The sequence below is a fragment of the Myotis lucifugus genome, unplaced genomic scaffold (genome assembly GCF_000147115.1).
Source record: "Myotis lucifugus unplaced genomic scaffold, Myoluc2.0 scaffold_367, whole genome shotgun sequence".
Classification (NCBI taxonomy): domain Eukaryota; kingdom Metazoa; phylum Chordata; class Mammalia; order Chiroptera; family Vespertilionidae; genus Myotis; species Myotis lucifugus.
The window spans coordinates 344,667-357,337 of NW_005871415.1; the positions used below are offsets into that span (position 1 = coordinate 344,667).

Below are 12,671 nucleotides of genomic sequence, written 5' to 3' on the forward strand. Positions count from 1 at the left end.
TATATATATATATATATGAAAAGTTGGATACTGCAAACGTGCTCTGTATATGATAGTTTTCAGTAATTTTGATAGGCCAATTATTAGTTTGTGTATATATCAATCCCTTTAAGAAATACAACATTCATGTGGCCCAAGTATATGAGATGCTAAATTATCAAACACTAAGTTCTAAGATAGAAACTGTCAATTAAATTTATACTTGAAATTAAATGACTTAAATTATTCCTCAAACAAAATCTAAAGTTCATATCAACAAAAGCAAATAGCCTTGAAACTAATAAATCACTTGCTATCTCACCTTTATCTGACTTTTCATCCACAGAATATTTAAAAAACTTCTGTCGCTCTTCAGCTTGATTCCACAGGCTAAGACCTCTAAGGAGTTCTGCGGTATCCTTTTGAGAGCAATGTTGTGCAATCACTTTCTTTTTAATATCTTTAAGCTCTTCATAGGTAAAATATTCCATTAACATGGGCTGAAAAACCTAAATTAAACAAAATAGTCATAAGGAAATATGCTTAATTATTTTATTTTACTCTACACCCTTTAAATTATTAATGGCTATAGTATTATGATCACCTATTTCAAAGAGATAAAAATTTTAGTTGTTACCACCAAGTTAGTTTATCCAAAAATTATAGAGAAGAATATCACCAAAAAGATCCTTCTCTCTATGAATTCTCTGCTAAGTCAATCCCTAAACAATTTCAAAGCATCAGAATGAGGTCTTCCTGTACAGAGCTTGTCCAACACTCTTCACTCTTCTCTAGAGTTAGACAGTTAGGTCAGTTAACTGCCTTCTGCTAATACAATAACTGGCCTCTACCCACCCAAACAAGGCTCTAAATTCTAGGAGAATGGGGCCCAGCTCTACTGAGACTTTCAACCATTCAACATTACCTAGATTTCTTCTTCAAAATAGATGCTTAGTCTCAACTGCTCATTTATACAATTAGAACCTTTAGAGATGGAGGTTTTTTTTTATGGTGCTACAGATAATTTTGATGTGGATCACAGGTTAAAAAACACTGCTCTAGTAACTGTGGTTTCAGTGCTGGTTGCTTATGATGATAACTTGGGGAATCTTTTAAATATACCCATACCGACATCCCACCTGATTTAACTGGTCTAAAAAGGGCTTTAAAGTATTTTGTTTTTGTTTTTAAATACCAATCCTATCTAATAAAAGACAAAAAGGGTAATTAACCGTACCTCCGCTATGCTTCCCATTGGCTAATCAGGGCGATATGCAAATTAACTGCCAAAAAAGATGGCGGCCGGCAGCCACGCAGCTGAAGTGAACATGAGGCTTGCTTGCTCCAGTGATGGAGGAAGCCAAGGTTCCCCGCCTGCCGCGGCCCGGCTCTGAGCCCAAAAGCAACAATGTTTCAATTATAAAAGCTAAACAAACCCCAGATACCTGCTTTCAGCCGGCCGGCCGCGGCCTCAGAGCTGGGAGCGCCAGTGACGGCAACAATGTTTCAATTATAGAAGGTAAATAAATCTCAGAATAAAAAAAGGAGAGGCTGGGAGCTTTAGTCGCTGGCCAGCCTGAAAACGGCCCTCAGCCCCTCACCCAAACTGGCCAGGCACCCCAGTGGGGACCCCCACCCTGAAGGGGGTGTGACCAGCTGCAAACACCCATCAGCCCCTCACCCAGGCTGGCCAGGCACCCCAGTGGGACCACCACCCTGATCCAGGACACCCTTCAAGGCAAACCAGCCGGCCCCCACCCGTGCACCAGGCTTCTATCCTATATAGTAAAAGGGTAATATGCAAACTGACCCTAATAGCAGAAAGACTGGGAATGACTGGTCACTATGACACACACTGACCACCAGGGGGCAGATGCTCAATGCAGGAGCTGCCCTCTGGTGGTCAGTGAGCTCCCACATGGGGGAACTCTCCTCAGCCACAAGCCAGGCTGATGGCTGCCAGTACAGCAGTGGTGGTGGGAGCCTCTCCTTCCTTCTCAGCAGCGCTAAGGATGTCCGACTGCAGCTTAGGCCTGCTCCCCGCTGGCAAGTGGACATCCCCCGAGGGCTGCTGGGCTGCCAGAGGGATGTCTGATTGCCATTTTAGGCCCAATCCCCCAGGGAGCAGGCCTAAGCGAGCAGGTGGTCATCCACTGGGGGGTCCCAGACTGCGAGAGGGCACAGGCCGGGCTGAGGGACCCTCCACCCCCAAATACACAAATTTTTGTGCACCGGGCCTCTAGTCTGATTATAAGGTGAAGCTATAGTTAAGAATCACCATAATAACTAATTTACAGATGATTAAGAAGCCAGTTCTTTATCAAATATTTTTTCTATTCCTTACCCTGATATTCATCCCACTTTGGTTGTTTTTTGTTTTTGTTTTTAAGTAAGAGTAAGTTTATCAAAGCTTGAAACAGTGAGGCAAAGGAAGGGCCCCTGGAGACAGGATCGGAGGGTAAGCCCAGAACCAGCTGCCACCACCCAGTGCTTCCCTGGGTGCAGGCTCATCAGGATCCATACAGCTTAAGCTAGAAAAAGCAAAGCGCACGCCTAAGGAAAGGGGGGCGAGGGTGTGCTCAAAGAAGAGTGTGCCCATCCCACTTCAGAGAAAGAAGAGAATGAGAAAATATTTTGCTCTTCCATTCAGTGATATCCTAATACAGGTACACGAGGCATAAAAGATTGATAAGTTTAACACCATCTTGTAATTACTAAAATCCACTACTAAAAAAAGAACCCTAAAAATTCTTTATTAGCCTGGAAATACAGGAAGAGTTTAAAGAATCCTCTAAAGGTTCTGAAAATACATTAGGGTGACAAAAAAAGTTATGAACATTCAATATAGTGCCATCTGCATAAGAAAATAAATATTGAATAAATGAATTAAATAATTCATTTAATGAAAAGCAACAACCTTTCTGAGGTTTAAAAAAAAGATTGCCTTTTTCTCTAGTGTTCTAATGTATTATTTTGAAGAATCAAAGGCAAAATAACATTTATTTATTTATCTATCTATCTATCTATCTATCTTTCAAAATATAAGAGAAAGTTTATTTGGAAAATCACAGAAGTAATAGAAGTGAGCCAGCAGGAATGCGTAGGCTCAGGAAACAAGTTACAGAGGCAGAATAAGAGTCCTAGGAGCTTAGGAGAGGGAAAGGCAAAGGTAACACCCCTGAAAGAGAAAAGGTGGAAGAAAAGGCATACGCGTGCTCTGAGAGGTAGAACAAGCCCAAAATAACATTTTTAAAAATTTATAAATCAAAATCACAAGGAGGAAAAATTATGTTTACCTCTTCTTCTTCTTTCATATGAGGAAGAAAATCTCTTGTAAATGCCTCCAATCTCTCTTTCAGCTGTTTCTCATAATTCAACTGCTCATATTCATTCTAGAAACAAACAAAATAAGTAATCTGCAAAAATTCTGCTTCATTATTTCCACTGTACCTGGTCCTAAGAAGTCAGTTTAAAATGCAATATAAAACCTTTAAAAAAAATTTTAAAAAGCACAAACAAATAGCAAAGTGGTCTCTGTACTTTTTTAGTATAAAAGATGTCTTAAGGCCATCCTGAACCTTGAATTCCTTTAGTAATGGGATCTCATATTTCTTTTTTTAAATGCCATAAAAGGTCTAAAAACAGCAAGTATTTGCTCAAAACTTCTATTGATTTCTAATGTATATATTTATAAAATTTCTGTGTCAGTTTTCTTAATATATCTCCAAGTAGTCCATAGGAGCCTACTGGACTCTTGTCATTACAGAATCCCTTTAAGACAGTAATTTTCAACTGGTGTGCCCCAACAATTTTTAAACCATGCAATACCTGACTATTTAGTCAGAGGCACTGACCTCTTTTCCCTTAGATCATTGGTTCTCACTTCTGGCCCTTTAAATACAGTTCCTCATGTTGTGACCCAACCATAAAATTATTTTTGTTGCTACTTCATAACTGTAACGTTGCTACTGTTATGAATTGTAATGTAAATATTCTGAAATGCAGGATTGTCTTAGGCAACCCCTGTGAAAGGGTCGTTTGACAGCCAAAGGGGTCGTGACCCACAGGTTGAGAACCGCTGCCTTAGATTGTCAAATAAAAAATAACAATAGCCAACACAAATAAGAGCCATCCAGTATGAATGAATCAAACCTATACCTATTTTATATTTTTTGGTGTGCCACAGAATTTTAGTAATTAGTTTATGTGTGCCAGGAGATGAAAAAGGTTGAATAAGGTCATCCAGTGTATCTTCCACTAAGCAATTCAAAATACATGCTACATTATCCTACAGAAGACCATATATATTTCCAAAGACAGGTATCAACTTCTAAAGGCAAGGAGAGTTCACTACATCTTTCACTACAGTAAATCACTGTAAGTCCAGACAATTGCTAAAAAGTTCCTCCTCAAATGAATTAAGATCACATCTCCCTGTAACTTATCTATCACTTCTATATCAGCCCTCTAAACTTAAAATGTGAAAAATTTATAAAATAATGAACTTTCAAAATGTGGGCATATTTTATCCCTTTGGTGTCCTCTCTAATCTCTCTTTTTTTTTCAACTAATTTATTCAATTGCTTCCTAATATTCTACCCAATGTATTATTCTCTTAAAACTTTATACATTTTCCTGCCCCCACCCTGCTTTTAGCTATAAAGGTCCACTTGTTCATGTTATATTCAGAGTTGAAACCCACTACAATAACCCCGAGTAAAGTCTTCCTTACAGTTATTAACAAGTGTCAAAATTTTTATTTTCTGTAACAAAACATCATTTACTATAAAATGCTAACAATTTTTACCAATGACATACCAGAAGATGACACAAGTTGTGATAGTAAAATATCCATTTTTACAACTCACCTTAACATTCTTCAGTCCCTTTTCAAAGAGGCTAAGCATCTCAGAGAGTTTGTTGTCAGAATGTACATTATAAATGGTCTGGCTGCGTTGTTGAAGCAAACCAATAATGTATTCATTTTCAATCTGCTCATGCATTTTGAACTCCTTAAAAGTAGCATACAGAGACTGCAGAAGAGCACGGAAATCATTGTTGTTGGAAAAGTTGGTTTTAGAAAGCTGAATAAAAATTTAAAAAGAAAGGCATAATAAATACACGTAAATATGCACCAATAAGAAATATTGAAATGCATTCTTATGTAGTTTGTACATAGCAAAATAGCTCTCTTATACTTGGTTAACTTGATTAAATTTAGTTTCTTTAAATAAAAGGAATTAGACTAGATTCCCGCCAAACCCAAAATTCCATTAGTCTATACATATGCTAAATACAAATACTCCTATACACAAGAAAATTAATTTAGCTTCTGTAAAAGGAAGTATGGGTTAGGTATTAAGAGTAATTTATAGAAAACCAGACCTATGGTCAGTCTAAGATCGGATCCCAGTTCTAACATTTATTTAGCTGGGTAACTGTAAGTTAATTTTCTCCCTCCATGTCTTAGTGTCTTTTTGGTGTTAAATGATAATAATAATGACACGTATTCTTCACAAGTGAAACTAAAATGAATTAGTGCTTAGTAAATGTTAGCTATCATTATTTTGAAAATTAATCATTCAACTTTATAAATTCATGCATTTTTTCACTCTATTCAGACATTTAATGAGTAGCTACCATGAGCCAGCTATTATTTCTGATACTTGGGATACCTCAGTTAACACAAAACGACATCTCTGCCTTAATAGGGCTTACATTCTATAATGTATGTGAAGGGAAATAAGACAATGAATAGTAACCACAATAAGTAAGTAAATTATCTAGAAAAGGGGTTGGCAACTTTTTTTGTGAAGGGCCAAGCAGCAAATATTTTAAGTTTTGCAAAGCAATTCAGCTGTTGTTATACAAAAATAGTCATACAAATGAATGTGGCTGTATTCCAAAAGAACTTTATTTATGGACTTAATTTAATTTTCATATAATTTTCACATCCTAAAATATTATTATTTTAATTTTTTCAAACATTACCTACTGAGCCACACAAAAACAAATGCAGACTTTTATCCCAAAAAATGTCGCATAAGATGACTACAAAATTCACTAGTGTCTAATTTCAGCAAATACTATCATGTGTCACTTTATTTTTTAAAAATTTAAATTAAGTTAGTAGAAATAAGAGATAAATCAAAAGAAAACATTAATAATGGCTATAAAATTTTTAAAAATAAGAAAAGCATGGCAAAAAAAAAAAAAAAGTAAAAAATGCCCTACCGGTGTGGCTCAGTGGTTGAGTGTCGACCTATGAACCAGGAGGTCACAGTTCAATTCTTGGGCAGGGCACATGCCTGGGTTGCCCGCTTGACCCCCAGTGGGGGGCATGCAGAAGGCAGCCAATCAATGATTCTCATTGTTGAGTTCCTCTCTCTCCCTCTCTCTTCCTCTCTAAAATCAATAAAAATATATATTTTTTAAAAAAGGTAAAAAATGTCGTAGGCCCTGGCCAGGTAGGTCCGTTGGTTAGAGTGTCATCCTGATATGCCAAGGTTTCGGGTTCGATCCCAGGTCAGGGCACATACAAGAATCAACCAATGAAATCATAAATAAGTGGAACAACAAATCCATGTTTCTCTTTCGCTCCCCTAGTCCCCACGGCATTCCCCTCTCTCTCAACTCAATTAAGGAAAAAAAATGTCCTCATGTGAGTTAAGAAAAGTAATATCTTAAAAGACATGCAGGAATTCTGCATATATTCTCAGTGACCTATTAGAAAATCTTTCAGATTTAAACACTAACTAAGGTAAAGCCCAGGTGCAGGATCCAGACTGAAACCAAGTCACATATATAAAAGTACTTTATTTTATATGTAGAGTCAATCCAGCATAGTGGTTAAAGTGCTGACTCTGGAGCAGCGGTTCTCAACCTGTGGATCGAGAACAATGAAAATACATCCTGCATATCAGATATTTACATTATGATTCATAACAGTAGCAAAATTACAGTTATGAAGTAGCAACGAAAATAATTTTATGGTTGGGGGTCACCACAACATGAGGAACTATATTAAAGGGCATTAGGAAGGTTGAAAACCACTGCTGGAGCCAGATTGCTCAAGTATGAATCCATCTCTGTCAGCAAAAGCCATCAAATTGCTCTGTGCCTCAGTTTCTTCATCTGTAAAATAAGGCTAATAATATTAACTACCACATAGGGTTCTTATGAAATTTAATAATATATTTAAAGAACACAGACTGTAATATATGTAAGCCTTACTTGGGCTTTTCTGTTATTTCTATAGTTAGTTCAAAACTATTATTGAAACTACCCAAGTTAGTTTTTCTCCACTTGAAAATAACTTTTAAAACTGATACTAAAGTCAGTAAATTTAGCACTTAAAAAAATAACCAGTACATAAACGATTTAACTTTTATAAAATTGTTTATGAGTTGGGTTTTTTTTTAAATTTTGTTTGCCTCTGTAAAGTTATTCAAGCATATAGGCTTGATTGAGAAAAAAAATAACCCATACACTAATAACATCTGGGACATATTGAGGCCTATGCTATGCTACATATTATACAAAGTACTTTTAGGTATTATCTTAAAACAATCATAGAAAGTTATATTTCCCATTGTATAAGTGAAAAACCTGAGGCTCGGAGAAAATAACTTAACCCAAACCAGACAGGTAGTAGACAACAAAACAGAGATAAATCTCTATTATTCTAAAATCTATGTTCTTTCCACAAGATACAATGTTAGTCCCAATCATAAAGTTATCTTTTCAGATCCAATAGTTAAAAAGAATGCCAGCTCTAAAGCAAAAGTTCTCCCTAGGGAGTTGACTTTGCCTCCCAGGAGCTACCAGGCAAAGTCCAGAGACATTTCTGGATTGTCACCACTGCAGAAGTGATACTGACCTCTAGTGGGTAAAAGTCTGGGATAGGGCTAAACATCCTACAGGACAGCCCCAAAACAAAGAATCATCTGGCCCAAAACGTCAATAATGCTACATTTGAGAAATGCTGCTTTAAAGTAGTGTTTTTAAATGTTTAATTATTATCCTTAGTATGAAATACACTGCAATCTACACACACACATCACAAACATTTCAAAAAATTTCAGCAAACAATATTTCCCTAACCTGTGATGTATTCTAATACTTTTCCATTTCATGTTTTAATGCTGTTTCTGACCCACAAAATTGACTTAATGACCCACAACCGGGTCATAGGATACACTTTGAAAAACCATGTTCTATAGTAGGCTATAAAAGTTCCAAAGTGACCTATAAACTTGTATACTCTGATGCCTAGCAAATTCAACAAAGAACCTACGTAGAACACAATACACATAAATAAACAAATAGTAACAACCAGTAACATGGTATCTCCCTTATCTTAAAAATTGAGAACTGACTATGTCTCGGGCACTCTACAATCTAAAATCTTAGAGCCTGGCTTCAAATTGATTTGAAAAGTGTGTCACTTAAATACTAGATAATAAGTTCAAAAGTAGATATGAAAATAACAACAAAACCCAAACACTATTATTACCCCAAATTAGGTTTTACTTTTTGTCTACTCAGCCATACAATGCTTACTTTTAGTCAAGGGAGATTTACACGTCATGAAGAAACCCAACTATCTCTGGTCAAACTAACTCTACAAATAGAAAAAAAAACTGGTTCACCAGGAAAATGTTTTGCATAAAACCATACAGCTCATAACAAACAGCAGAATCAGTAAGGTAATGCAAAAAAACATGGGCTTCAGAAGGGAGAAAAATCCTAAGATTAAAATCCAGGCTCCCCTAATTACTAGTTGAGTGAGTTGGGTAAGTTACTTAACCACTAAGTCCATTTCTTCATCTTTAAATGAGGGATAATACTTGTCTCACAGAGCTCTTGTGAGGATTTAAAGAAATAACATAAGCATGTAGTAAGAACTCACTGAATACCCTTTTCCTTCCTCTCCTAGCTCTTAATTCAACATTCTCTCAAATAAACCAATCTTCTCAATGCCAGTCAATAAGTTTTTACAAGTATGCAAAGAAATAGAAAAACAAGGAAAACTAAAGGAATTCTTCATAAAGCTATACTAGTATTCATTTAATTTTAAAAAATAATCTGTTCAAATTATTCTGAGCTTACTTCCTCCTTAGTTGCTTTGGTCATAAATTGTCCTTTCTTTATAAAATGATAAAGTAGATGACACTTTTAATATTCATACCTGAAAAACTTGGGCACTCCATAAAGCCTCCACTTGAATTTTTTATAACTGGCTTATGTGTAAGCCTGGGAATCTCTGTCCCATGCATATCCTAAACCGTGACCACCTACTTTGTTCTCAGAAACCAGTCTGAAGAGACTCTAAGACCAGTCCCAACACTTTAATGTACAGCTGACCATATACCTCTTGGCTCCCTCTATTCTGCATTTGGATTTCCATCCTACCATAAAGGTTTGAGTGTAAACTCCTTAAGAATGAGGACCTCATCTCACATCGCCAACACAAGTTACTATACAGCCAACTGACAGAAGAAACTCAACGCTCACTGGTAGAATTAATGTTGTTAAATTCTGAGGATTAGAGGAAAGACTGAAGAATTGGAATAAACTGGAAAAAGAATGTCAGTCGATGCAAATGTTCACTAAAATTATCCCAATTGGGAAGGTCAGTAAATTAGCAAAAAGATTTCATAAAAAAACTGTTACCAAAAATATTTTCTAGGAACTACTCTGATTTCATACACAGAAAATTAAACTAGGACTCATGATCCTGACTTGGGTTCTCATTTGGATCTATCACTAGATGCTTATGTAAACTTGGTCTAGCTAACCTAGGCCTACAAGTCCGACCTAGCTGCTTCTTTATAATTACTGGGCAGAGTCAACATTAAGAATACAGTGAAAGCCCAAGCTGGTTTGGCTCAATGGATAGAGCATCAGCCTGTGGTCTGAAGGGTCCCGGGTTCGATTCCAGTCAGGGGCACATGCCCGGGTTGCAGGTTCAGTTCTCAGTAGGGGATGTGCGAGAGGCAGCCGATCGATGATTCTCTCTCATCATTGATGTTTCAATCTCTCTCTCCCTCTCCCTTCCTCTCTGAAATCAATAAAAATATATTTTTTAAAAAAATACAGTGAAATAACATGCTTTGTATCCTTTTAGTTTAAGTATAAAAACTAGTTCTCATTTTGTAAAGTTTTAATGTAGGCTGTTTGGGTTGGATATCCCTGGTCTATGAAACCAAAAGATGGTGAAGGCAAAACTTGGGTTTACAAATGAGTAAAAACAAATAGTCTATTCAGCCATTATAAAAAACTTATTTTTTTCCAAGATAGTTCCCAAAAAACGTCCTAGGAGAGTTCCATTAACTATTAGCATCAAGAAGAAATCCGGATGTAGAATTCTTATGTAGCCACTCCTCCCCCCTCCCCAAATCACCTTGGTCTCTGATCCATAGGTCAGAAAATTGGACTATTAATCTTCTTGATGACTATATACAGCAATCTCATTAACTACCTGTAATTAGTTTGGAATTGGTGATGATTTTCACTTATGCTATATCAAATTGAAAATGCTTCCACCCTAGCCAGTTTGGCTCAGTAGATACAGCACTGGCCTGCAGACTGAAGGGTCACAGGTTTGATTCCAGTAAAGAGCACATACCTCGTACCTTGGTTGCAGGCTTGATCCCTGGCCCCGGGCGTGTGCAGGAGGCAACCAATCTATGTGTCTCTCTCACATCGATGTCTCTCTCTGTGTCTCCCTGTCCCTTCCACTCTCTCTAAAAATCAATGGAAATAATATCCTTGGGTAAGGATTAACCAAAAAAAAAAATGCTTTTTAGTTATTGCAAGAGGAACATTTAATTAAAAAGAATCTTATTTGACTCAAATATTGTTTTTTGAAATGGCTCTGTAATTTTCAAATTTGTTCTAGTGTTCTCAATCACCAGGTAATGACATACAAAACTAGTGATTAACTTTTTAAAATTTTAAAATAAGGCTGGTTAGTCTAGTATATAATTAAATAAATTTGGGATTCCTAATTATTTTAGTAGAGTAGCAAGCATTCAGAAATCCAATGAAGGCCACAAACCTCCGAGGGAAATGTACACATGCACAAAAATTTTCATCACCATTTCTGGTGATCCCTGGACTACATCTCCCCAAATCTAAAATGGAGAAGACTTCAGAATCCACTAGTCCTCACTAACTTTTCCTTTTTGATTTTGAGAAAGTAAAAAACCTCCCCATTTTTTTTTCTTTGCTACAATTAAAGGATACTGTCAGAGAAGTTAAAAACACGAAGTAAGCTAACTCAAAAAAATCAGGGGTTTGTTACTCAGCTTACCTAACGACTGGCTAACCCATTCTTGATGCTTCTCCTGGATAAGCAGCAGTTCTCACCCTTGGCTGCACACTGGACTCACCTAGGAGCTTAACATTATACAATCACGTGCCCCTTAACGACTGGGCTACATTCTGAGAACTTCATCGTTAAAGCGGTTTCATTGTTGTGGGAACACCAAGCTAGATACCATCTAAGTATAGCCTACTAGACACCTAGGCTACATGGTATGTAGCCTATTGCTCCTGGGCTACAAACCTGTACAGCATGTTACTGTACAAAACCGAAGATTAAATCAAGCACAAGAGAAAATAATGCAGTCAAGAGATGTGCCACGACATGACATACAGCAAACTTTCTTTACAAGCAGAAAAAGTACACTCGAGAGAGAAAAAAAAAACCCAAAACAATAAAAAGTATAGTATAATAAATACCGAAACCAGCAACAGAGTCGTCTGTTATCATCAAGTACTATGTACTGCGCGGAATTCCACACGCCATACTTTCACTCAACTGGCCGGGCATCACCACCAACGCGTGAGTCATGCGCTGGGGACACAGACTGCAATGTCACTGGGCCACAGGAATCTTTCAGTTACGTTATCATCTTACGGGACCGAGGTAGCACATGCAGTTCCTCCTACTAGTACACGGAAGTCAGTACGTGCACATGACTGTACATCTGGTGCCTGGATCCTGATTTGACTGGTTTAGGCATCAGCATTTTTAGCAGCTTTTGGGGTGGTCCTCACAAGCAACCAAGGTTGACAAGCACTGTCCCAGAATACCTTGGTGTTCATACCTATATCTGAATCAGGTGGGGTTTTTTTTTTTAATTTTCAAAATGAAGGGAAGGGAAGGATGGTTGCGGGCGCCCTTGAAGTGGTTGGTTTTGAGTGTGGCCTAGCAAGGAACACGCTGGCATCCTCCAACCGCTTCACGGGGCTGCGAGAACTCCTCTCGTAACGGGGGTTCTGCTCCATGCTATGCAACTCCTGAACATTCATAAGAGTTGATTTCTGTGCTTAAACAATAGTTTAAATGGTTTGTTTTTTAATTTGGTTCATTACTACGCGAAACATAACTGCCCCCACGTTTTCAGGATACCCACATGGACTTTGCCCAATGTAAATTGACAAAAACAAAAACAAAAAACGAGGATTCTTACTATTGTTTTAAAATCATTAGCAAAAGGCCCTGAACCACCTCCACAACAGTGCTTGCTCAGCTTGTGCTCACCCCATTAAGAGTCCAAAAACCAACTTTTCCAAAGCCCCTTACACGAGCCTTACACCCGAGCCCACGTAAAGAATTCCAACCCCTACAAGGCGTAAGACCTCGGGGCAATAAAAAGTTGCAACGAAAAAATAACCACCGA

General features: G+C 37.4%; 1 protein-coding gene across 2 annotated transcripts in view; it reads right to left on the reverse strand.

Annotated features, from left to right (window-relative positions):
- FBXL5 (F-box and leucine rich repeat protein 5) overlaps nt 1–12,312 on the reverse strand; it is a 30,827-nt gene extending 18,515 nt beyond the window's left edge. Inside the window, exons 1-4 of one of the 2 annotated variants that reach the window (XM_014466911.2) lie at nt 11,728–12,312; nt 4,848–5,063; nt 3,276–3,371; nt 302–488 (exon numbers count right to left, since the gene is read on the reverse strand). In XM_014466911.2, the coding sequence (XP_014322397.1) occupies nt 302–488; nt 3,276–3,371; nt 4,848–4,982 (418 nt within the window). In that variant the 5' untranslated portion in view covers nt 4,983–5,063; nt 11,728–12,312. The remainder of the gene's footprint in view (nt 1–301; nt 489–3,275; nt 3,372–4,847; nt 5,064–11,727) is intronic. The other variant, XM_014466910.2, reaches the window with a different exon arrangement.
- Between the last annotated feature and the right edge of the window lie 359 nt (nt 12,313–12,671).